The 26,213-nt window shown below is 51.9% G+C and overlaps 2 protein-coding genes across 3 annotated transcripts; one reads left to right on the top strand and one right to left on the bottom strand.

The window, feature by feature from the left end:
- The first annotated feature begins 173 nt into the window (after positions 1-173).
- Positions 174-13,031, top strand: MTRFR (mitochondrial translation release factor in rescue). The gene is made up of 4 exons (XM_052654868.1): positions 174-260; positions 3,104-3,153; positions 10,188-10,488; positions 12,107-13,031. The coding sequence occupies exons 3-4, from the start codon at positions 10,207-10,209 to the stop codon at positions 12,356-12,358; spliced, it is 534 nt and encodes a 177-aa protein (XP_052510828.1). The 5' UTR covers positions 174-260; positions 3,104-3,153; positions 10,188-10,206; the 3' UTR covers positions 12,359-13,031.
- Positions 13,032-14,669: 1,638 nt separating this feature from the next.
- Positions 14,670-24,938, bottom strand: CDK2AP1 (cyclin dependent kinase 2 associated protein 1). 2 transcript variants are annotated; one of them, XM_052654697.1, is made up of 4 exons: positions 24,851-24,938; positions 19,943-20,040; positions 18,179-18,305; positions 14,670-15,475 (listed from the first exon to the last, which is right to left on the bottom strand). In XM_052654697.1, exons 1-4 carry the CDS (start codon positions 24,903-24,905, stop codon positions 15,408-15,410), a joined length of 348 nt encoding a protein of 115 aa, XP_052510657.1. In that variant the 5' UTR covers positions 24,906-24,938; the 3' UTR covers positions 14,670-15,407. The 2 variants fall into 2 exon arrangements, with proteins under 2 accessions (XP_052510657.1, XP_052510658.1); XM_052654698.1 differs by lacking the exon at positions 24,851-24,938 and adding an exon at positions 21,240-21,275.
- Between the last annotated feature and the right edge of the window lie 1,275 nt (positions 24,939-26,213).

The raw sequence follows: 26,213 nt of genomic DNA, 5'->3' as shown, positions 1-26,213 counted from the left end.
GGGGAAACGAGAGGGGCGGGGCTGCTGTCAAGCCCTCTCCTCTGATTGGCTCTCTGGGAACCTACGGCAGCTACGCGGGAAAGACTACTTAGCTTCCCGCATGCGCAATAGGTAAGACGGGGGCTGGCTCTCAGGCCTGAGGGCAGCTGTGGCTGGAGAGCCGCGCGTGCGCAGACCCGGAAGCGAGTTAGCGATCCAGCTCCTGAGGTGATCACGGTTCCTCCAGAACTTTGGGGGCGGAAGGCCTTTCCTGAGGTCAGGTAAGCGTCTGTGGAGAACTCGGCATCCACATCGTTGCCCACGATCATCAGGGGCTCTGGAGAGAGGACTGGGAGCTGGAATCCCTGAATTTCCCTGTTTTGCGACCCTGAGTCGCGCCGCCCATTGACCTGGAGGCCCCACTGGCGGTGAGATGAAGCCGGCCCCGACACCTGAACTAAATTGTCCCTGGATCTGATTTACTTTAGGCTGGTGAGGGGTCAGCACTGGGCTCTTAACGGACTTGGGGGGCAGGCGAGGACGAGAGCCCACCGTTATGGAGAAAACAGTTCCACCGAAGCCGGAGGGCAAATGGATTGATGCTCATTTACTTGTTCGGCAGAGCCTTGGGTAGCTGTGATCATGCAGCTGGGCCTGTTTTAGGCATTGTGAGGGTTTTGCTCCTGCCAAGCCTTTCGAAGGACCACAGAGAACCCACGTCCCTTCCCGTGGGCCCACCAGCCCATCTCATACGCACTGTTCAGTCTGCGTTTTTCAGACGAAAGTACTTTACTTCCAGCTCTTAGATTTACCTCTACGTGTCCTGAACCCCCAGTAAAGGCACATCGCTAGCCCTGTCCTTAGGTGTGCCTGAGAAGCCAGGATGCAGGCAGAAGGATGCAGGATGCAGAAGCCAGGAGCAGATGTTATTTGTCTTTGGAATAACAAGTGTGCCAAGAGGCGTTTCATCTGATCAGAGCCTTGTAAAAACACCTAACAATTTTGTCTCAACAGTAAAAATTCATTCTCTCCAAAATCTTATCCGTGTATGGAAGATCTCAAACGTAAATAAATCAAATCCTCCTCCCAATTGTGTTAATCCACCAATCAGTGCTGTGTTTAATACTTACACTAAATCAAATTACTTTTAAGCACAGGGCTCTATTTTCAATGTCTATATTTTCAATGTCTATTTCAAGTCCATCAAAAAAAAAACCAAAAAGCAGTTTTACCACTAATTTCAGTTGGTTAAAAATCTATAATTGAGATACTGTAGAATCTTGCACTCACACAAGAATGGGAGAGTGGATTCCTGGGACAGCTCCAGGCAAAGGGAGGTGTGTTTCCTTCAAGAAAAATGTTAACCCCAACATCGGGAGTACTGGCTATTAGTTCCTAATCATGCACTAGGCAGGAGAGCATGGCTTTTCGATACAGAATCAGATGGATTTTGTTTAGTTTCAGTGCGTTTCTTTTTTTGGCAGTGTGATTTTAGGTAACTTTCAAAGAACCTATTAATCTGTTACTAATTAATAAGCCAACATGTTCAGGAGCTAGTATTCTGATTAATCAAGTTATCTTGTTAACTAACTGATATGAAATATTTTGGTAAAGGTACTCACACCTTATTTCTTAATTTAAGCTCTTTGAAGGGGTCTAAATTTTTACAAATTCAGAGTGGAAATTGCTTTTGACTAATTGGACTAAAAAGCAGCTTTATGAAAATAACTAGGGAAGAGAAGGCTTTAGAAATGCATGTGCTGTGTGTGCTGTGCTTAGTGACTCAGTCGTGTCCAACTCTTTTCGATCCCATAGACTGTAGCCCGCCAGGCTCCTCTGTCCGTGGGGATTCTCAAGGTAAGAATCCTGGAGTGGGTTGCCATGCCCTCCTCCAGGGGATCTTCCCAACCCAGGAACAGAACCCAGGTCTCCTGCATCGCAGGCGGATTCTTTACCATCTGAGACACCAGAGAAGCCCAGTAACTATTCATCTAATTTAACCTCCCTCTTCTCATACTGGAGATTTTGCATTACTTATGTGCAAGCTTATACATAATATTTTATGGCTTTATAAGAGTGTGATTACCATATGACTTTATTATAACATCATATTGCTCAAGTGGGGCTTCCCAGGTAGCTCAGTGGTAAAGAATCCACCTGCCTATGCAGGAGCCACAGGAAATGTGGGTTCAATCCTTGGGCTGGGAAGATCCCCTGGAAGAGGAAATGGCAACCCACTCCAGTATTCTTGCTGGGATAATCCCATGGACAGAGAAGCCTGGTGGGCTACAGTCCATGGGATCACAAAGAGTCAGACACAACGGAGCGACTGAGCATGCATTGCTGAAGTATTCCTCTTTTGCCATGAAGGCTTCAAATGACAATTTTGAGTGGAGCTCCTTGATTCGGATAAGATTAGGCTATTCAGTAATACTGGCTATTAGCGGCTTGAGACATTTAATGTCTGTTAACCAGGGTGTTAACTTGGTGTCAGTAATTCTTACATCCAAACAGCTTGTCATTGATGGGGGTTGGGGGCGGGCTGGCCCCCACAGGAAAAATGAGGAACTCTAAAACTAAATTGGACTATGAAAATGAATGGAACATGAAAATGAATGATGAGGTATACATTTAAATATGTTGTATTTAATATCAGGTGTACATTTTTTTTTACCTTTCCTACCCCTCATAATTTTTCTTACTATATCAGATAATTCCTAAAGATCTGTATGTTTAAAGCAGGACTTGCTTTGATGAAGGTAGTTTTTATCTTTCAATTTGAAACCAGCTGGGAAGTCAAGCTATATTCTCAGCATCATAATTACCTCTCTGGCACTTGATTTCATAGACCACAATTATGACCTCACCAAACAGCGAGTCTTTGGTGATCGCATGGTCCCCAAGTATTTCTTAAATTGGACCATACCAAGTAAAATAGTTTGCAGGTCATGTTCTAGATATCTTTTCTCTGAGCTTTTAAAACATAAGTCCATGAAATAATCCGTTTGCAGACTGGGCTTGTGTTTTGTCAGCCAGAGGTTGCTGAGCTTTGTGTGCTTTGGAGCACCACTAAGTGCTTTAAATCTGTAGCGACCTGTGCAATTTTTTTTTTTTCTCTTCCTAGGTGGTATAACCTCCGTTTTACAGATTTGGAAACATGGCCAGAGCTGCACGGTGAGTAAATCATGGCATTGAGACACTGACTCAGGTCATACTGACTATAGAGCAGTATGGCCTGTCAGGGACAAAAAATCGAGAGAAAGGGTCAAGAGAAAATTGAAAATGAGCTCATATTCTTTAAGGAGCTGGGGGAAGAACAAATCTGGAGATGTTATAAAAGGTTAAGAAACAAGGGGTGGGAAGGACAAATTTAGTTTAAGAAAATGGAATGTTCTTCCAAAATAAGTCTTCCTGAACTATTCCACATAGTATGCATCTCGTCTTTTATTTGTATGAAATACAATAATGTATTTGAATGTGGTTTGAAAACAGACATCCTAAACAAATACAATGCATCATTAATAGAGTCTTTGCGACTTTTAGAGAAAAGTGTGGAGTGTAATCATTGCTGCTTTTTTATGTGTCTGTCTTATTTTAATAGCATAGTTGATAAATAACAGAGTTCCTGTTAGGTGCCATAAATAGAAGAAAATCACAGTGATGCACCCAAATAGGACAAGTGTAATTGTGGATTCAACGTTTTCTGTTTAAAAAAAACACTACACGGGCTGCTGGTATTGTATGAATTGAAAGCTTTTCTCCTTATCTGCTTTATTAGTTGTCTCTTGGACTGGGCGGCAGTAAGCCTGTTGAATCTAAACCAAACTCGGGAGTGGACTCCTTATTCTCTTGTCCTCTGTCGTCAGCTCTGTCCTTTTGACAGCTCTGTTATACTTTCCTGCTCAGTCCATTGTGCTTTTTTTTTTTTTTTTTGAGAAATAGTTCTCTGGAAACACTTACTGTGGCTGGACGGTGCTTTCTCTTCAGTGGAGAACCCCTAGCCTAGGAAATGACAAGGGTCTGTGTCAAGCCTGAGCCACAGTTCCCTGGGGTTCTGTTTGGGGATGTGCTCTAGCCCTCATGAGGATTTGGGTTTCCCAGGTAGCTCAAACTGTAAAGAATCTGCCTGTGATGCTGGAGACCTGGGTTTGATCCCTGGGTGGGGAAGATACCCTGGAGAAGGGCATGGCAACCCACTCCAGTATTCTTGCTTGGAGGATCCCATGCTCCAATCGATTGGGTTGCAAAGAGTTGGACATGACTGAGCGACTTTCACTTCACTTCTTCATGAGGATTTCAGGTAACCAGAACAAAAGCTTGAGCTGGATGTGAAAGGGAAAGAAAGGGTGCTCTCTCTTTACTCCCATTCTGCAGGGAACACCAAAACACACTTTTATGGGTTTTTTCAAATGTATTTACTTATGTATTGGCAGCGTCAGGTCTTATCTTAGTTTCAGCACACAGGATCTTCCTTGAGTCATACAGAATCTTTTTCTGCATCACACAGACCCTCTAGTTGTGGCGCGGGCTTAGTTGCTTCATGCAGGTGGGATCTTAGTTCCCAGACCAGGGATCGAGCCCATGTCTCCTGCACTGCAAGGTGGATTCTTAACCACGACCACCAGGGAAGTCCCCCAAACACACTTTCAAAATATAGATGATTATTATTAAGCATTTCTCAGAAAATCCTCTCTTAGCTTCTGGTGCCATCAGCTGGCCATTTTGTCTTTTTAAAAGCTCACTGAATTGGGTCCTTCACCATTGATAAGATCATTGTTTTTGAAATCTAGTTTATCTCCTTCAGGAAGGGGAAACAAGACCATGACTAAGCAGGTAAACAGCCCTGCTGCATTCTGGCCTCAACTTCTGAAATAATATCAACATAAAAGACAACAAGCTCTGAAAAGCAGCTGGAAGAACTTGCTAATTCCTGTGTCCTTTGCTTCTCAAACTTGAATGTGCTGCTGAATCACTTGAGGATCTTATGAAAATGCAGTTTCTCATGTAGAAGGCCTGGGGTAGGACCTGAGATTCTTCACACCCAACAAGCTCTCGGTGCGCTGCTGCTCTGTGGCCCACACTCTGATTGCAAGACTCCAGAACTCCCTTAGCCATTACAGTAGCCATGAGCACTCATGGCTAGTCCAGACCAACATGTGCTATAAGCGTGGGCACACCTCAGATTGTGCAGACCTCATATAAAAAGGAAATCTCAATAATTTTTATAGTGATCACATGTTGACCTAAGTATATTTGGGATGTATTGGATTAAGTAAAGTATATTGAAATTTACTTCATCAGTTGCTATTTACTCTTTTTAGTGTGGCTTAGAAAATTTGGAATTTCACACGTGGCTTGCACTGTATTTCTATTAGACATTGCTGTTCTAGAACATTAATGCAATAGAAGCAACATTTTTGGTGTTCTTTTTTTCAGATGACCCAGTTTCTCAATCCCCTTGTGACCATTTCACCTGCTCTTTTTGCTCAGCTTGACATTCATTTCATTCTTTTCTCCAAATGTCTTTCCTCTCTTGCCTGTTCCTTCCCTTTCCACCTTCTCCACCTCCATCATTGTCAACACGATCCTAAGACTCTTACCCCGCAGTCATATAATCCTAAGAGCCAGGACTGCAGGCAGCAGCCACCTTACCTGAGAGCTGGTTAGAAAGGCAAGGTCTCAAGCCCCACCCCAGACCTAATGAGCTGCATCCTGTTTAACAGGATCCCTAAGGGATTTGTCTGTGCATGAAGGTTAGAGCCATGAAAACGTTAACTATCACCTTTCCTATTATTGTTGTCGTTTAGTTGCTCTGTCGTGTCCGACTCTTTGCAACCCCATGGACTGTAGCCCTCCAGGCTCCTCTGTTCATGAGATTCTCCATGGCAAGAATACTGGAGTCAGTTGCCATTTTCTTCTCCAGAGGATCTTCCTGACCCAGGGATTGAACCTGCATCTCCTGTTTGGCAGGCCGATACTTTACCACTGAGCTACCTGAGAAGCCCCATCTTTGCTAAAGCACCCCATTTCAGTGAATCTCCATACTTGTTCCTTTGCTTAGGTTGGATGATTCCCTCAAGGTTGATACACTAAGAAGTTGTGTCTAAGAGAAACTAGTACTCTACCTTTCTAAAACATCATCAGTGAATGGTAGGCAAATGGCATCCAGAAGGTGGGTCCAGAGTTAATCCTGAGGCTTCCAGATTCAATACCCTCTCTGTGTCTAAGACGCACAGGCAGTAGCCTCCCCTTACCACTCTCCAGAGCTTTTGAGCCACTGGTGAAACAAGCCTCACCTCGCTGCCCCTTGTTTAAAATCTGTGTGTGCTCCAGTCACAGGCCACATTCCAGAGCAGAGCATGCCACCCCTGAGCTAGGTGTCTGTCTTGGTTTGGGCTGATCGTGTAAGCCAGAGGAGGGACTCTGCTGGCTCCTATCAGGAACAAAGGCAGCTAATAGGATGCAGCTTTGAAGTCCTGGTAACCAGCCTTCCGGGTGACTTGGGGGCACAGTGAAGTCTGAGAACCACTGCTCTCTGGCGTCTTGTCCATGTTAGGCTCTGGCACATACCTTACTTACAGACGTCTCCATTTCTGTTTTATGCTGCAGTCTCAGACTCATTGAGGCATATAGTAGATGCTGAAAATACTCATGGAGCAAATTAATGTTCCCTGTTGTAAAGGCATCCGCCCTCTTATCTCCAGCTTGACCAAGTGAGAGAGCGCGGCTTTAACCTAAATTGCAGTCAGCTGTCTAGCGCAGAAGCTGCCCTCCAAGGAAAAGCAGAGTGGAGGGGAGTCAGGGTGGAGACCCGACCCAGGCCTGAGGCTCACACCAACAGGAAGGAATCCCGGCTTGCTGTTTCGACTGCCGGTTTCCCCTTACACTGCTTGTTACCATTTCTCTTTTTTTTTTAATGTCACGATGAGCTCTAATTTGAGCTGCTTTTATTGTTCCCCAAAGACTTTGGGTTGCTCTGTGGGTATCACAAAAACTGAAATCCAATCTGTATTCTTCTCTGAGCTTGGGGGAAGTGGAGCCACGGGTGTGTTTGTCATTTTTAGCCATTTTTGGAGTCCAGCCAGAGCTCCAGGAGATACTCAAAGTATTTGGAATCATCTGATTGGCCGCTGGAATTAGCCGTTAGACAAAGCAGCCAGTAACTGAACACTGGGGACCTTCGTGAACTCCAGTCCGGTGGGAGACCTTCCTGTGTGTGTCAGCTCTGAACTAGGACAGAAAGGTAGACTTGAAGCACATCGGGCTGGCGACAAAGCAGCTGATAAAAGTGCTCTCCTCCTCTCCACCCTTTGTCTGGGAGTTTCGCCCTGTCTCAGACCTCTTTCCTTTTCTTTGTGGCCACACTATATTCTACCGCCATCCTGCCTGGTTAGATTGCCTAACGAAAGGGCAGCCCCAGGAGAGGCACTGGGCTCCTGTTCCATGAACCGAATCCAGGGACCAGACACTAATATACAAAGGAATTCTGTTCTGTAGACTGAAAGCAGAAATAAGGGGAAGGAAATTGTGGACATCGACTTGGTCTCACTCAGTCATTTATAGGGGAGTGGATTCTTTGTTGTAGAGATGGCCGAGAAAGGCTTTGTCGTTCATTTTTTCCTGAGGATGCTTCTGACATATTTCACACAATAAACAGAACCCATTTTTAAAGCACCACTTTCACCGGCATACTCTTGTTTCAGAATACCTCCCCTGGTAGCCACGGAGCATCTTATGAACCAACACCGCCTTAATTATCACCCACTGGGACTGACGGAACGTTGTACTTTTCACAAAGAAGATACGAGTTTAGACCAGAGGTTCCCAACCTCCCAGGGGCTTCCCAGGGGCTCAGCAGTAAAGAATCCGCCTGCATTGCAGGAGCCACAGGAGATCCCTGGGTTGGGAAGATCCCCTGGAGGAGGGCATGGCAACCCACTCCAGTATTCTTGCCTGAGAATCACATGGACGGAGGAGCCTGGCCCACTACAGCCTTTAGGGTCGCAAAGAGTCAAACATGACAATCGACTGAGCACACCTGCACGCCCCAACCTCCAGAAGCTAAGGCCTGATGATCTGAGGTGGAGCTGATGTAATAATAGAAATAAAGTGCACGATAAATGTAATGCACTTGAACCATCCTGAAACCATTCCCCACCCCTGTGGTCCATAGAATAATTGTCTTCCATGAAGACAACTGTCTGCCAAAAAAGGTTGTGGACCATTGGTTTACACCATAGTGTCAGTTACAAGATTGAAAACTAGCACTGGCCTAAAGACTGAAAAGTACATTTCATTTCATTTATTTTCCATAGAGATGAAGAATACTGTATTCATTCTGGAAACAACCCACGTCATCTGTACTGATAACTAAGACAGGCACTTAGATTTCAGAAAATGCACATATTTGCAAGGAAGCCACGCATACTAACATGTTTCTGCCATAAGGTCACCTAGAGATCATGTGGGGCCCAGTGGACGTCAGCCATCAGAACTTCTGGTGGGTGAAAGGTAAATGAGCCAAGAGAAACCTAGTGAAAAATAACTTGGTGGACGTTAAGTACTTTCGGCTGAAGAAGTTAGTTTAGGTAAACGCCAGTTCCTACCTGTGCTAGAGACCAGTTGCCATGAGCTAGAATGGACAAGGTTTCAAGTGGTGAAAGAAGCTGTCAAGAGCCTCACAAGAAGCAGTTGTTACAGGAATACATAAAGCAACTATGATTTTAAAAGACAGCTCTACATCTCTTTTCAGTGTCTACAGAACCCTCAATCAAGAAGTATTTAAGTGAGGGGCACATTTGCACTTCCCCAAATCCACCTGGGTGATTTTGCTAAAAACCAGTCTCATACCTTCAGGATTATCAACAAAGCCCTTTCCAGAATACTACTGTTTTCTCTGATTTCACTCAACCTGTGTGGGTTGCATGGAGAGGGCTTGCATGCATGCCAAGTTGCTTCAGTCATGTTGGACCCTGCAACCCTATGGACCGTAGCCCACCAGGCTCCTCTGTCCATGGGAGTCTCCAGGCAAGAATACTGGAGTGGGTTGTCATGCCCTCCTCCAGGGCATCGTCCCTACCCAGGGATAGAACCTGTGGCTCCTGCCTTGCAACCAGATTCTTTACCGCTGAGCCTCCGGGGCAGCCCCAATGAAGAGGGCTTATTCTCCTGCATTTTTCAGATGAGAAAATGGGCCAAGGTTGTGAGACACACCCCTGCCCCGTTCACGGAGAGTATGTAGGCCTCTGAAAATTGACAATGCCTTTCAGATCTTCTGCCTTCCCTCGCAAAACAGCAGAGGCTTGTGGGACTCACCACATTGTCATGGCTGTTATTCTCTATTCATTTGTCAACGAAGACACTTCAGCTGTATGCTAGTCTTGAGTAGTTATTGAAACCTCCCGTTCAGCAGCTCTCGCGTTCTTCCTGAACACCTTCTCTGACTGGGAGAAATTCTGTGAGCTCCGTGAAGACCACATCTTGCTCTCTCTGACCTCATGTCCCTCCCTCGCCCTTGCCTTTTACTTTGAACCTAACAAGCACCTTAATAAAAAATCAGTAGATTTGGTAGCACTAAAGATGAGTGCTGGTTGGATCCTTTGATTGGCAGTGCTTCTGAGGGAACAGATGTTCCTATTCAAATCCATGAAACTGGAAACATTAAAAAACAACAATCAGGACATTGATTGATAGTGATAGTTACTGCATCAGACTGTTTAAGCCCAGCTCTAAAACAGACCATCACATACTGTCATCTTTTCATTTTGATTTCAGAGATTCTCACACACTTAAATCATGTCACTTGACTCAGATTCTGAGTCTTGCTTGGTGTCCTATGGAGTATTTCCTCATCAAATTACAGCCCCGTGCTTTGGAATTTCACACTCGCAGCCTCTCCTTCCTGAGAAAACGGCACCTCTGGGTGCTTTGAAGATATTTTTGGTCCGTTTACAAGAAAATATTTACCAGCTGGCAGGGCATGTACTGCTGTGCTGAGAACACTATAGACAATGCAGGGCTGGGGAGAGGTGTATGTGTGTGTGGCCGGGTGTCCTGTCTGCACGGATTTCCTAAATCCCCTGTCTGCCAGATGGGTGGTGATCCTTTGAACTGGTGCATAAGAGGTGATCTTAGAACCTGAAGAATTACTCATCTAATCTTGAGAGCAGACCAGGCTGAAGGGCTCTCCTTCTCTCTGTCTGATTCAGGTCCTGAGAGCCCCTTGCCATGACTACCTTGGGTCTGTTCCGTTTTCCTGCCCCACTGACCAGAGTGTGCCTGGTGCCCTGGGGACTCCGGCTCTGCGAGAAGCTGCCGCTCCTGTCCCCAGGAACGATGGCCACTCCAGTGCAGGCGGCCAGCAAGAAGGACTGCCCCACGCTGCTCTCCCTGAACGAGCATGAGCTTGAAGAGCAGTTCGTGAAAGGCCACGGTCCAGGGGGCCAGGCAACCAACAAAACAAGCAACTGCGTGGTGCTGAGACACGTGCCCTCGGGCATCGTCGTCAAGGTAGAGGAAGGTGGTCTCGGGATCCCCTGATTTCTCCTGAGTGACAGCTGTGGCCCCCAGCAGTAGGGGGACTGTGGGTCTCAGGCCCGGCCCGGCCCCAGGAGCCCCCTCCCAGGATCCTGTGCAGCTGCACTCTTACTGCTGCCGTCCTTGAACTTGGCAGGCCCCACAGTTCTTGTCAAGCCACTGGGCTGCAGAGGGCTCTCTGTGGCCCTGACATGGGCTCCGGGCCCCCAAGCAGCCTGCAGGCCCAGGCTGTCTGCCAGCAGGCTCAGCCCTTAGCCACCTGCCTGATGACTCAGATGGCTGCACCCTCCATGTCTCTCCGTCCCCCCTTTGGTAAATGTCAGCGACACTTGCCCTTCTGGAGGACTGAATGAGATAACGAGGCAAACTGATGTCAATCCTCAGCCGAACGGGCCAGCAGACCCTCCTGAATGCAAAAATCCAACCACTGATCTGAACATCGCCAGCCGTCAACACATGCTGCACTCTAAGAAAGGGTTTACTGCTTTCTCCTGTTTCCTGGTTTCGTAGTGGCCTCACTGGCCACTGGTCTGTCCCGTAGCCCCAGGGCCCTGAAGGCAGCACTGTGCCCTCGAGGCACAGTGGAGAGAGGATTGGCAGGTTTTCCTACACCAGTGTTACAGTTAGCAAGTACTTACATATCACGTGAGCATGTTGCCAGCCGGCCCTGTTCTGAGTAGCTTCACATTCACGTTAACTCTTAATCTTTATAAGCCCACGCTCATAAGGTGGAGCCTGAGGCCCAGAGAGGTTCCTCCAGCTGCCAGAGTCAACTCAGACCAAACCCAGAGTCTGGTCCTGACAGCTGTTCTTTGCTGCCATATTTCTGAGCATATTAGTTAAAATCTCAATCATTTTTCATTTCCTCCTCAAAAAAACTGTTATTCATGAGCAACAAATAAAACTCTGAAACCTGACATAGTTAAATTTGTTTAACCTGTTTCATGTAGCTCACTCCAAAGTTGCTCGAAATGTTATCTTTTCACCCTAATAGCGCATGCGTGCATGCTAAGTCACTACAGTGGTGTCCAACTCTGCGACCCTATGGACTGTAGCCCACCAGGCTCCTCTGTCCATGGGATTCTCCAGCCAAGAATACTGGAGTGGGTTACCATTCCCTTCTCCAGGGGATCTTCCCAACTCAGGCATTGAACCCACATCTTTTACATCTCCTACATTAGCAGACAGGTTCTTTACCACTAATGCCAAAAGGCTATTTTCCTCCTTCAAACAGAAGTTTATAAACGGGGCACACAAGAGGGCTTGCTTAGACATACTGGTTGACATTTCCAAAATTATCTGGGGACTTTCTTTGAAAGCTATTGTTACTTCTAAACAAAACAACACTCCAAATATTGGCATAGTCACAGTGAAAGCCATGTAACAGCTGGGGTGTGGGACTGGGCATGGGCTGGGCAGAGGCAGGAGGGGGCTTGGCCTTCATCCTGCTGCTGACCCGCTGGGACTCCTGACAAGTGGCTTTGCCCCTGCGGGCCTGACCCCTCTGTAAAGGGATGAAGTTGTCTAATGATTCCCAAGGTCCTGCCCAGGACACACCAGCTTTCACATTATGAAATATCATCTCTTACAGTGCCACCAGACCAGATCCGTTGACCAAAACAGAAAGCTAGCTCGGAGAATCCTGCAAGAGAAAGTGGACGTCTTCTACAATGGCGAAAACAGTCTCGTTTGCAGAGAAAAACGCGAGGCAGAGAAGAGAAAGCAAGAAAGAAAAAAAAGAGCAAAAGAAACCCTCGAGAAAAAGAAACTCTTGAAAGAACAATGGGAATCCAGTAAAAGTGCCCAGAGAGGACTGCAGGTTCTGACTGAAAGAACCTGCTGACTGGCCTCCAGGGTGGCGGCTTTCAGAGGAGAATGTGTGTGCCGGGCCCCAGAGACAGCCAAGTCTCTAAGCGGCAGACAGACTGTCACGAAGAGAGACATAGACTCTGAGAATAAAACTATCAAGAAACACAAGGAAGTCACCACTGGAGAAGGAACAGGGGTGCTTTTGTGGGGGAGGAAAGGTTATGGTGACGGGAGGCTTGGAGGGCCTCCCGGGCAGCTGCAGAGTCCTCTTTCTTGACCAGGGCGGTAAGTAGAAGCATGTCCCTTTTTAAGCTATACATTTGTGTGACTGTATCATATTTTATTATCAAAAGTGAGAAGTGAAAGTATTTTTGAAAGAAAAAAATAACAGTAACAGACTTTTTATGGAAAAATGATAGAACTGAGTCCCACAATAGCATTTTTAGTGGCTCCTTGTCATCCTCTGGGGCATCACTGATCACTGACACGCGGATGTCCGTGAGCTTCATGTCAGGTTAAGAGAATAAAAGAAGACAAGATGGTGGGAGGCTTACAGGTTGGTACTCCACCTGCCCATTTACCCCGTTAGCTTAATAAACTGTTGACAAGTGGCCACTCTGGTGAGGAAATACACACGTCACTCCCTGTATGTGGGTCTACAAGTAGTAGGTTTATGAGATGAGGTTTCAGAAACCTGGTTTGTGAATTTGCTTGATACCATCCCTCAAGCCAGATTTGACCTTACAGATTGTTGGTGGGGAAGGGAGGGTTAGGTGTGGTTATTAGCTTGGTTTATTAGAACCCATCCAGAGTTTATGCAAAAAACTAGGAAGGAAACAAAAACCATGAGGTGAGAAGGCCACTGTCAAGACAAAGGGCCTGCCTCGTTTCTTCACTTAAGACCAGACGACGTGGTGGTGGTGGTGTAGTCGCTAAGTCACGTCCAACTCATGGGACCCCATGGACTGTAGCCTGCCAGGCTCCTCTATCCATGGGATTCTCCAGGCCAGAATACTGGAGAGAGTTACCATTTTCTTCTCCCGAGGATCTTCCCGACCCAGGAATCAAACCTGGATCTCCTGCATTGCAGGCAGATTCTTTACCAACTGAGCTATGAGGGAAGCCAGACTGCACGCATCCCAGTAAAATAACTTGTAAGGAAACCAGGTAACACTCTTCTCACCTGGCAGTGGCCTGATCTGGAAGCTCAGCTCCATGCAAGGCTCTGGACCTCTGGCCACAATGTGCAGGGCCCTTCTGATCTCCAACCTCCTTTTAGAAGGTAGCCAAGAGAAGCATCTGGAATGGTACATGAGACTGTAACAGTGGACGGGAAACGGGGGAGCTTCAGACGAGAGGGACAGGCAGTTTAATTTCTGTCTCTCTTCTTAAATTTTTGTGAATTTCTTATCATGTCCATGAAGGAGATGCAGACAAGCCAGCTCCCTAAGATCCACCTACTGGCCTTTAGAGCAGTCATGGCTGGGGCCTGGCCTCATACCTGTAAAACTGACCACAGCCCTCCTGTTAGTCTTACCTCTCACCACAGTAAACCCTGATTACATGGGGATCAGTGCCTAAGGAATACAGTAAGGATGACCTCACAGTCCCTTTGGAAGACACTCCTGGGGTTCCCATGGGTTCTCAGGACATCCCAGGCAACCCACTTTTCCCAGCACCAGGACAAATAGTTCTTACCATCTGTTGAGAACAGGGTAAGTAGCCAGCTAGAGTTTAGTAGCTGCATTATATGGGGGGAAAAACAATGCTCACAGTATAAGTTCCCAAACACAGAATGGCCTAAGGGAGGTGAGCTCAGAAAGGACAGAATCAAGGGCTTCCCTGGTGGCTCAGTGGTGAAGAATCCGCCTGCTGACGCTGGAGACACAGCTTCTACCCCTGATCTGGGAAGATCCCACATGCCACGGAGCAACTAAGCCCACGTGCCACAACTACTGAGCCTGTGCTCTAGCACCCGGGAGCCACAACCACTGCGCCCCGGTGCCTGTGCTCAAGTGAAGCCACCGCAGTGAGAAGCCTGCGCACCGCAACTAGAAAAAGTAACACGGCCTCTCTTGCTCTCCTTCCTGGCGCTCGCTCACACCTGCTGTCGTTAAAATGCATCCACTGTGCAGCTTCACCCGATCCTTGCCTTCTGAGTTCCCCAACACATCCCGTCCCCTGGCCCGTTGTGCTACTGACCCTGTCACACAAAACCTTCCTGGACCAAGTGGGAAAATGCCCTTTGACAGGTCTCTCCCTCCTCTCACTGAGGAGCTGGTTTTTTTTTTTAAATATCACCAAGAATTCAAGGAACCCACATCGTAATACAAGCTGTTAATGAAAATAAGCTTTATTACATCAAGTAATAAATACAAAGACGCAAACAGTTCCATTTTCTTCCAGATGTTTGGGTCAACCCTCAGAAAAGGCAGAACTGAAATCTACATACAGTCTTAGGAAAAATTTCAGGGGTCCTTGCTAGGTTTGATTTGGGAGGTTGCTCTTTCTTCTGTATTTATAACTTGTGCGTTTTAGAATGGACTTCAAAGCACTAATAATCATGCAAATATGCTTAAGCAAAAAAGAAGTTACACGAAGCAGAATCTATACCGTACGGCAGACGAGGGGACTGGCCGCTAGGTTAAGTGTGCCGTCAAGTCCGCGCTGCTGAGAAACTTCAAGTTGTATCAGCTTGTGGAAAGGAACACAGAACAGTCTGGGTTAACGTAAATGTATTCAAAAGAAAACCAGACACTGGTATCTTAGAGTCAAAACTAGTTTGCTGTAAGAGAGGTAACTTCTACGTGCATCTTTTGAATCAACGCTTTTAAAAAAAGAAAACCACAAACACCTGGGAAGTTCCTAACTATTTCAAATGTAACTCCTAATCAATTTCAAAATCTTTCCTCAATCTTAAAGAGACTGTAGATTCAGAGCCTAAGTGAACATGGGAGGGGCGGGGGAGGAGAAACTGAACTGGTTAACCATTTTGAAAACAAGAGTTTCATCTGAACAAGGGAGGTGAACCGTAACTTCTCCTCTGGGAAGAAGCTGGAAAACCTTCCAGGCTCAAAAGGCAGCTAGGACCTGGCGTTCCGCTCCGTTTCAGCCAGGCACTCCCGCACCAATCCTCGGGCATGGATGATGCCTGGAAGAGAAGCAGAGACGGGCGTCAGAGGGCAGCACCAACTCCAGGAGTGGAGAGCAGTCTTTCCGCAACCAGCCGCAGAAACCTCAGACTGGAGAGAACGTGGGACCTGCGTTCTATGACCCAAACCCCATCCTATCCCTCAAAGCCAACACTCCTCGTCACATCTCCCTTAAAGTATTTTTTCCCGTGCTCAAGATGACAAATCAGCAAGTTCTTTTCTTGACATTACTCGCGACACAAACCATGTTACCATCCAGATGCCAGGAATAAGTGTCTCCACCCAAGTTCTTTAAGTGAGGACCCATGATAGAGATTGCAGGCCAAGTCGCTTCAGTTGTGTCCGATTCTTTGCAACCCTATGGACTGTAGTCCTCTAAGGCTCCTGTCCATGGGTTTCTCCAGGCAAGAATACTGGAGGGTTGCCAGACCCTCCCTCCAGGGGATCGTCCACACATTTTTTGTCTCTTGCATTGGCAGACAGATTTTTGACCACTAGTGCCACCTAGGAAGCCCACTATGGAGCTTTCAAACCATTATTTTTCCTAAATTCTACAAAGGACTTGGGAGTGTCAGATAGCCTGCCCAGATCTGGGCACAAGACGAAGGCTCACTCAGTCCACCCTGGTCCACTGCTTCACCCTTGCTGCTAGGGACTGGTGCCATCGACGATGTGATTTTCCCCTCATCTTATATCACTATGGTCTGGGAGTTATCGTTTGTTTGGGTTTTGTTTTTGTTTTGGCTTTACTACACTTCATGAAACACTTACTTCATTTTAATTGACACCAAGAATCTATTCCTTCTAAGAGCTGACCCCGAGAGGGCCCTAGAAATGACACCCCAAGTCACTCAGGTATCCCCACCTCACAAATCTTAATCCCCAGAGCTTCTGAAGACTTTGAGCAAAGGGCGTATGTACAGCCAACCATCACAGCTACTCCACTCTGCCATCATACCATGACAGAGCCAAGACATTTCACAAGCGATGGGTGTGACCATGTTCCAACAAGTCTCTGCTTAAACCCTGAAGTTTGAATTTCGCAGAATTTTGACATGTCACAGAGTTTTTTTCCATCGTTAAAAACCACAAATAGTTCAGTCTCAGGTTTTGGCACCAAAAAACAAAACAAAAAACATAAATAGGAACTTCCCTGGTGGTCCAGTGGTTAAGACGCCACACTTCCACTGCAGGGGACGTGGGTTCCATCTCTGCTTGGGGAACCAAGACCCTGCGTGCTGCGTGGTGCAGTCAAAAAATGGAATAATAAAAACACAAATCGCATTCTTGGTGCCTGATTCCCCATGCCCTAGGACCCTCCTTCCTTGCTATGATGTAAACTTGGCAAGCTCTCTCAGCTACTGGTCAGGGCAACTGTGGGACTAGGTGCTCACCCAGGATGCGCCCTGTGCCAGTTGCTAGGTGTATCCACGTGTTGACCTGAACTGCCAGCTTTGCTGGGTGGCTGCAGATAGCCCGTCAGACAGACTCTGGGGCTCAGCATTTCCTCAGGCATGCCCAGTTAGGTAACCAGCACTCAGTTTACCAGGACTGTGGGCCGAGTGATGCCCCCATGACCCCTGCTGTTGGGCTGGGGTCAAGCTCATTCTCTCCCCCAAGGCCTCTTCCAGCCCCTACTGCCAGCCTCCCCTCCCTACACCAATGCCTGTTATTCTCTGATCTGGCTTTGCAATCAGTCTCTTCACATAGGTAGTCACCACCTGTCCTCAGCCAGCCTTGCCCATCACTAGAGCCGTGGCTTGATTACCACCGTGGCCCCCCTGCCGTCACGCCCCAGATTTACAGCCACAGAATGTTCCCCTCTCGCTTTTCTCCAAAGTTGCTTCTCTAACCTTAAAAAGAAAAAAAAGAAAAGAAAAAACCCTCCTAAAATTAAATTCGCACATAAGCCACCATGCTCTGAACTGCTACCTTCTAAAATAGAAATCCTTTTCTCCTCTCCTCTCCAATCCCCTTTCACTTCGTGAAGCAGCAACCAACCTATTTCACTGCCTTCTGAAGTCAGCTGGCCAGTCACATCTTCACGTGAGTCCCTTTCTCCTGGTGACACCAGCCTTCCGCCCTCCCTCCCTCTTCAGTCACGAAAGAACTTCAAAGTGCTCTCACCCCCCGCCCCACACCCCTCCTTGGGGCCCTGCTCCAGAGAGGACAGCACAGGGCAATGCAGGCCCCTTTGGCCCCAGGTCTCCCCCCTAGGGGGGGCCCGCTGTACTGGGCTGCCTGGGGCTCCCAGGACCAGAGTCGGCCAGCGGGAGTGAAGCAGGCATGAGGCAGAGCTGCAGGATCTGGGTACAAAGGCTTTTTTGGGGGGGTTGTGCAGCCTATGGGATCTTGGTTCCCCGACAGGAATCGAACCTGCACCCCCCTGCAGTGAAAGCATGGAGTTTTGACCACTGGACCCCACCCCGCCCAGGGAAGTCCCAAGGCTTCCCTTCTCAGATGCCTCCTCTGACAACTGGCCGCCAAGCCTCTTCCCTTCAGATCCCCAGGACAGTCTAGCTCATGCTGCCTCAACAGTCACTCTGAAACAAAATGAGCGCCCCTGTGCCACAGGGGGATGCTTCTGTCTGCCACCCTCCGTTTTCCCCAAAAGATCTTTCAAGACAGGTAGAGAGCCAGTGCCGGGGGTCAGCCAGCAGAAAGGCATCACCCACCAGGGGAGTCCAGGGTCCATGACTTACCTCGTTTTAGTCTCTCCATCGCACTCTTGCTGCCCGCATAGGTGGGTCTGATCTCCTTCCCCAGCTCTTCGATGATGGCCAGCAGCTCAGCATATTTGCTCTGGGGCACCTGGCTGTTCCCAGTGCCCTGGAATCAGAAAGGAAAGTGTTCAGAAGGATTACACCCAACCTGACCCCAATGCCACAGTCAGGACTCCAATGCATGCCAGTGGCACAGGGCCAGGGGCAGCGGGACGGAGGGAGGGTGGCCCGGCCCAGAGTCCCAGGGCAGATGCCTCCACTGCGGCCAGGCACATCCCCTCTGGGCAACAACTACAGACCAGGGAGCTGGCCCTCTCTACTGTCCCCGTAACTCAAGGCCACCGCCCAGCAGTCTCCAGAAGGCCCTCTGATCATCTCAAATAAGGAAAAAAGAGTCAACAGAAAGGTGATCACTAAGAATTTCCTGGAAGGAGCCATGGCTAGGCAAGTGATCCCAGGAGGGCTGGGGATCCAGAGTGAATGGCCGAGATGGACGCCACACCTGGGGGTCAGCAGGACTAGAAAAACTGCCAAGGCCACCCAGACAGAAGCCAGAACATATTTAGAGTCTCCCTCCTCCCCACACTGGCAGGGTCCACCACACAGAAACCCTTTCCTTCCAGACCCCCCTCCAACTGCCCCCAGCAAGCACACTGATCAGTGGGGCCGAGTTCCACCAGCCTACTCGGGCCTCCCCCCTGGAACCAGCTGCATCAGGCTGGCCACCTCCCCCCAGGGAGGCCCTCGCCTGCTCCCCCCGCCTCTGCCGCCTCTGCTTCCTGGCCTCCCGGTCCTTCCTCCTCTCCTTGTCTGGCTCCTCGGCGTCCTCTGGGCGCCTCCCCTGGGCCCCTCGATCCTGCCTCCTCTGCTCTGGCTGCCGCCTCAAGGCCGGGGCGCTCCGGGGTCTGTCCAGGCTGCGCCTGGCCCCGTCCTCTAGCCACCACCTCTTCAGGGGGGCCCTTGCCCCCACCCGCTTCCCCTCCGGGGGCAGGAGGGCCTGACGGGGCATGGCAGCAGGCCGCCACCTCATCCCCCAGGGCAGGGCCGGCCTCCGTGGCGACCTCGGAACACGAGTTGCAGCCACGGGAGAGAATCTCTCGGCCAGTGGCGCAGGCGCCCTCCCCGGCCCCCTCGAGGCAGCACTTCCTAAAGAGGGGAAGCTGCCTCCACTGACGGCCCCCCCGACCCGAAGGGGAAAGTCAGTCTCGGCTGGTTTTGGGGTGGAGAGGGGCAGGATCACAGCCCTGTGACTGGTGGAACCCGGTGTAAAACTTAGGGGCCACCAGCTCTAGATGGAACCCACCTGGGCTCCACTAGGCTACAGGCCCCGTCCTCCCTGCTGGGGCCATGATCTTGCGGCGAGTGAGTGGGAACAGGGTCCCCTCCCCTCCGTCCAAGCTCAGGTCCAGAGTCCAGGCCGGACCTCACCTGCCCAGGCAGCAGCACAAGGAGACCGGCCAGGGACACGCGTGGGGCAGTGGCCCAATGGGAGCGGTGGCTCCAGGACCGCCAGCGTCCCTGGGCTCTCCCACCCCTTCCTGTCACTCAGTGTCCCCCGTGAACCTCTCGCCGCTTCTCCATTCCAAGTCCCTGAGCCCCGAACACGAGCCCAGCCAGGGCCCTGGGTTGGGGAAGCTGGGGTGACCACGCCATTCCATCATTTCTACTCCTTGCACTGCCTCCCCTCTGTGCCCAGGCCGCCCCCAGGGTCCCCCCTACCTCGCATCACCCCCGCTGCCATACCTGGGTGTAGCCTAGAGATGGCGGGCCGTAGTCACTCAGCAGCTGGCGGTACTGTGAAGACGTCGCCATGCTGGTGGAGGGCGGGTGGACGCTCCCAGCTGTGGGGGAGGAGACCGAAGTCAGTAATCCAGTAGCCTTGGCTAACTGTAGCCACTGCCAAGGTAAGGACTCTGAGTCCCCCTGCCCAGGACTCGTGCTGTCAACACTCATGCCGTCAATAATGGTCTTTTGTCTCCGAGGACGGAGAACCCTCCTCCCGTCCTCCCTCCTCCCGTCCTCCCTCCTCCCGTCCTCCAGTTTGGTGGTGGCTGACACTTGGCCTAAATGACTGACAGTAAAAAGTAGCTAACAGACCGCTGCCCTTCACACCCCCCACCCCAGCAGACATTGCTAATCAATCACAGAGCTCCTTCCCATTCACACCACCAAGGACTCGGAGCAAAGAAGAAATCTGCTCCTATTCTCAGCCTAATCCTTTCAAGTCTCCTTTGCTGGGTCCTGCGCCTCAGAGGTTGACAGCCTAGGGAACCATGGCTGCCACAGAGCCCACCTGCTACTAAGGCTGATCCACACTCAGGCTAAGACTTCCCAGGTGCCCAGACTTCTGCGGGACTACACAGTGAGGAAGACGGGAAGGTTTTGGAGTTCTGAGGCCAACCCTGGCCGGGGACTGGTGTGCATGTGTGCTTAGCCGCTCAGTTGTGCCGGAATCTTGGTGACCCCACGGGCTGCAGCCCGCCAAGCTCCTCTGTCCAGGCAAGAACACTGGAGTGGGTTGCCATGCCCTCCTCCAGGGGATCTCCCCAACCCAGGGACCAAACCCACATCTCCTGCATTGGCGGGGGGCGGCGGTGGGGGTTCTTTTACCACTAGTGCCACCTGAGAAGCCCACTGGACACCGTGTCAGGAATCTGGAGCACATCACAGCCTATGTATCCCTGGGCAAGTCCCTCAACCTCTCTGAGCTCCCATCACTCCTCCCCAAAGAGGGGACCAGACTCTTGCCAGTCTGAATCTATGCTTGGATGGCTTATGCCCCCCGAGGGGAGGAATAAGACCCGACTTATGGATTGCCACACTAGAAGATGCTGTCCCTCAGCGGAGGGACCACGTGGGGCCAGGGCCTAGCTCAGAATGAAGTCTCCTGGATGGGGGATGGGGAGGTCCGCAGCAGGGAATATTCCAGCTCCAGCTCAGGAGCTGGAAGCACGCAGACCCATAATGGCGTCCAAGTGGCCATTAGCGGGTAAAGGATGTCCTGCGGAATTACAAACAGCGGTAACCATGGAGAATTTACCTAGCCCTCCTCAGCAGCGGCCCGCCTGCCTCCACGCCTGGCCCGGGAGCAGCTTTCCCTCTGCCTGCCGCCCCCGGAGCCAAACGGTCTCTCTCTCTCTCTTTCTCTCTCACGCACACAGCGGGCTCTGCAGACTTGGCCCCGGGGATGGACAGCTGGTGCCAGGCCGGCCAAACCGACCAGCTGCTCATCTGGTGTGGGCAAGGGGAGGGGCAGGAGAGGAAGGAAGTTCAGGGGCTCAGGCTGCTAGAGTTAGAAGGGGCCCTGGAACCCCTCACTGCAGAGAGTGAAACACAGACCAGACAGGGTGGGCAGTGCCCCCAGGCCACACAGCACAGAAGAAGCTAACACCTCACACCTGTCCCTCTGTCCAGGAGCTGGGGACAGTTCTGTACCCAACCTGACTGGCCCTAGATTTCTCCACTGGGGCCCAGATGCATGCCCAAGCATGGGATGCCCAGACAGGAAACACGGATTCTGCCACCTCTAAGTTAGGGACTGAGCACAGCACCCAGCTGCCATGCCTCTAAAAAGGGCTGCTCACACACCTGTGCTACAGAGCTACACTCACGTCTCTGACCTCCATCCGAGGCAACCATGGGTGTGCAATGGCCAGAGCAAGGGAATGTAGCAGGTGCCCCCCCCAGCTCCCCTCACCACATCAGCCACACCCCAATTTCCTGGCCTTCTGATGTGGGTGGTGAGTGTGGTCTGGGTAGCTCAGGCTTCACTGCCCCAGGCAGGGTTCAAGTCCTGACCACTGCAAGTTCTTACACTTCTCTCTGTAAGGCTGGGATGCTAAGGCAAGAGTGGGGGAGGAGGGGTCCATGGCACTGCTCAGCTCTTCAAAGCATCTAGAAGAGTCCAGCTCCCCGCAGGAGATGAGTGCATTCTCTGCCCTGCCTCCTGCCCTTCTCCTCCTATTACTATATTCTGTATGTCTTGTCTTCCTGACCCATCCTCTCTCCTGCAGGCAAGGGTCTGGACTGGGAGCCAGGCCACCTGCGCCATACTGGGCTGCGGGACCTAAGACATGGCCCTTCTCTCTCCGGCCTCAGCTTCTCCATCTGTTTGAGGTAATAGTTCCCAACAGAATGTCTAAAGGCTCTAGAACCTGCTCCTCCACGGTGCTGGGTTAGTTCCTGAGAGAGGGAGAAGGAATGGGTTGCGGACGTGGAAGCAGTGTGGAGAAGTCAGGCAAGAGCCCAGAGCTTGATTTTCCTGTCACCTGGGTGATGTGGTAGGCGACCCGACTCTGAGCCAGTCCTTTGCTCAGTGTTCAGAGGGGGGTGTCTGTGGCCCTGGGAAGAGTTGGCGCAGGGGCCCCAAGTTCCACTCATGCCCACAGCTTCCTGCAGACGCAGGGAGGGCCGGCGGTCCAGCTGCCCAAGGCCAAGGAGAAAACCAGACAGGGCGTGAGCGCGGTCGTCTCAGAGCATCGCAGACAATGCGCGCAGTGTGCGGGGACCAGGGAGGGCCCTGAGCCGAGGGAGGGATTGGCAAAGGCCAGCAGCTCCTGGGGCCAGGCGCGGCTCCCCGCCCCCACGCCAGACAAAGAGCGGCCCGGGCCTGGGGAGCTGGCGGCCTTCCCGCCACTTGGGGCGCCTGGGGGGGCTCTCTGGCGGGGAGGCGGGGGCTTTGTCTAACTCCGCCACTGCCACCGCCGGCCAGGCCGCGGCTTGGCAACTCGCGAGCAGGAGGCAGGGCTGGAGGGCGTGAGGGATGATGACAAGGAAGCCGGAGGAGCGGCAGTGGAGAGTCCATCTTGGATGCAAATGGCTCAGGGAGATGCGGGCTTTCTAAAGGGGTCCACGCGGAGGGCAGGGGGCAGGTGGCCCCTCACCCGAACACCAGAGATCCGGAGACCTCAGCGCTCCTCCTGGAGTTCACCACAGGAGAAGGAAGACAATCTGGGCACAGGTGCTAGCCAGCCCAGAGGAGGGCTTCAGGGTGCCTAAGCGGGTGGCTTGCTCCCTCTGGGACCGCAGTCCCCAAAGGGCCAGGTTCAGGGTCCCTGCCTCAACTGCACCAGGGGAGCCTGAGACTTCCTGCCGACCTGGGCCGGCGGCAAGACCCTCCACCCATCCCACCCCAGAGTCAGATGAGGGAGGCAGTGAGAAACACTGGCCACAAAGCCTGCCTCTTAAGGTGTGCAGACCCGAGAGATGAGAACATTTCAGCTGAAAATAGGGGCCGTTTGCTCTTGGGGCTCAGACAGGGCCCACACTTGACCAACTCAACTATCTACCCCCACAGCCATCCACACCCTGAATCTTAACCCTTTCCAATCCCCAAATCTCTGTCCAAGAAGTTAAACACACACACAAACATACATACACCCACGTATAGGTATATACGTACATGCACATACACTTAGTGCTTTTCTGGGGCGCCCTTCAGATTTTGGAGTTATCGAGTTAACATTAGAAGACAAGGCCCAAAACTTTCGGCCAACTGCCAGCGTGGCACTTCTGACCAGGGAGGCCCATTTCCTCCCTGCCAAGCCCCTGCCTCCACCCCTACCCCCATGCACCTCGCTTTTTTGGAAGTTTCCCACCAAGAGTCTAAAGGAGAACCTCGGTGAGAGGGGACAGAGTCAGTCACCTACGAACCCCACAAAATTTTACCACCAGCCACACACATCCCGCGTGCCCCCTTCCCACACACACACACCCCGCCCCCGCCCCGGTCTCTGAGGCAAGACCCCCGGACTCAGCCTAAAGCTTCCGGACAACTTATGCAGGAGTTTTCTGGGACCGCCCAGCTTCAGCCCCAGCACACGGAGAGCACGGCTCCTGGAGGAGGCCCCTCTAAACCTAGACTTGGGGGCTCCAAGCCGGGACCCCGGCTCAATGCCTCCCCCGCCCTCCGCCTGCAGGCAACTCCGAAGCCCCAGGTCTTCTCCAACTTCTCTCACTCCGCGCACGCCTGAGGGGACCTCCCGTGCGCCCCGTTTTGGGCACCCGCTCCCCCACGCCAGGCCGGGCGGGCGTCCACAGACCACCTCTCCTGCACCGCCGGTGACCCCAGCGGCCCCGCGCCCTCGGGAGCGGCTGCAACCTGGCGCTCTCGCCGCCCCGCAGCGCCGCCTGCGCGTGGCCCGGCCTTGCTCACGTGCACCCCTGCCTCCCGGACCCCCCGCCCGGGCCTGCCCCTCAGGTCCCCAAGGGCGGCCCCGCGCCCCGCTCCCGGCGCCCCGCTCCCGGCGCGACTGGGCCGCTCCCGATTCCCGCCGGCAGGGGCCCTCGCCGAGCCGCCCAAAAGCCGGAGGAAAAAGGAGCCGAGAAAGCCTCCCCCGCCCTCGCTCGCCGCGCTCCCCACGAGCCGGGGCCGCCGGCGTGGGGGGGACCGCGGCGGCCGCCCGCGACCCGGGCCCCAGCCCCGACCCGACCCGAGGCCCGGCGCGGCGCGGGTCGCACCCGCGAACTTTGGCAGCGCGCGCGCCGGAATCATGGCGGCGGCGGCCGCGCTGCCCCGGGCCGGGACCCGGTGCCCGCCGACCCCGGCCGCCGCGGGCTCCCGGGAGCTGGGGCCGGGGCCGGGCGCGCGAGCCCCCAACTTGGCTGCACTTGGGGCGCGGCGCGCGCAGCCCGCGGGGCGCACTCACTCACCGGCGTTGAGGGAGGCGGCAGGCATGTGCGCGGTCAAGTTCGGTTTGTAAGACATCCCCCCGAGCGGCGGGGCGCGCCGGGGCGCAGCGGGGCCCGGCCCGCGAGGGCGGCGGCGGCGGCGAGACCCGGCGGCGGCGAGGCGGTCCCGGCGTCCGTGCGCCCGTCCGTGCGCCCGCCGAGCTCCCGCGCACTTTTTGTTGTTGACGGCTCGGGCCGCACCGGCAAATATGGCCGTCCCTCACCCTGACACCCGCTGCAGTATATCACCCATACATCGGGCGGGCGCGCGGGCGCAGGGGCGGCCGCAAACTTTGAGCGGAGCCAGCGGGGCCGGCCGGGGCCGGGAGGGGGCGGCCCGGCGCGCCGCGGCCGGGCGTCAGGGGGCGGTGCCGCCCGCGGCCGCGCCCCGCGCCTCCGGGCGCACTCGGCGCCCGCAACTTGGCAAAGTTTGGGGGGCTGGGGTCCCGGCAGTGCCCGAGGCCCACCTGGGTCCCTTTCTTCTGCTGCGCTGGCGATGCCTGGAGATTTGTTGCTGTACCGATTCATTTTTTCTTTTTTTTTTTTCTCTAAAGCTAGGTAGGATGCGGAATTACTTTTTCGCCCCCCCCCCCTCCTTGACTGTGGGGGCAGGGATGGAAAATTACCTGGAGAAAATGGTGGCGAGTGGTATTTTTAAGCACGTAGATCATTCCAGACGCCGAGGTCTGGCTTCTCCCCAGAATAAGATCAACCAATTCTTGACATTGATTTCAAATAAATTTCACGTCCCTGTCGGTATTAAGTGGTTGTTAACCCCTTGGCGGCCTAGACTCCTTTGACACTGGACAAAAGCCGAAGGCCTCCTCCCGCGAAAAACACACCGTCTCATCCACCTAATTTTGCATCTTCACTCGTTCAAATATTTAAAAAGCGCCTGCTGTGTGGCGAGCACTGTTCTAGGCGCTAAGACAAGAATAAACTTGACCAAGTTTCTTCTCTCCTGTAGATTACATTGCAATTTTTGACCCTCTTCCTACCCCACCACAGCCCACTTCTCAAATCTGACTGAACTGCAATCATGAAATGTATTTTACATCAGATGATGAAGCTTTTGAAGGTATTATTTCTTGGAGTTCTCCTTAAATAGTAAATCTTCTCAAAAGACACAAGATGCCCGCCCTTTTCTGCCATTTTTAATCGCCCTGCTTTGCAAATATCTTTTATTAGCTACAGACTTTCAGATACATCTGGATCTAGTGAGGATTCTTATGGCCCCAGAGGTAAAGGATACACCCATTCCCTCCCTCCTTCCTTTAGAAGTGAAGGTACAAGCGACACCCCTCTTCCCAGGATCCCTTGTGATCACCTTTAGGCTGCTTCCGTC

The sequence above is a fragment of the Budorcas taxicolor genome, chromosome 17 (genome assembly GCF_023091745.1).
Source record: "Budorcas taxicolor isolate Tak-1 chromosome 17, Takin1.1, whole genome shotgun sequence".
Lineage (NCBI taxonomy): Eukaryota > Metazoa > Chordata > Mammalia > Artiodactyla > Bovidae > Budorcas > Budorcas taxicolor.
The sequence above is the reverse complement of the archived record's forward strand: the minus strand, read 5'-3'. Positions and strand labels throughout refer to the sequence as shown.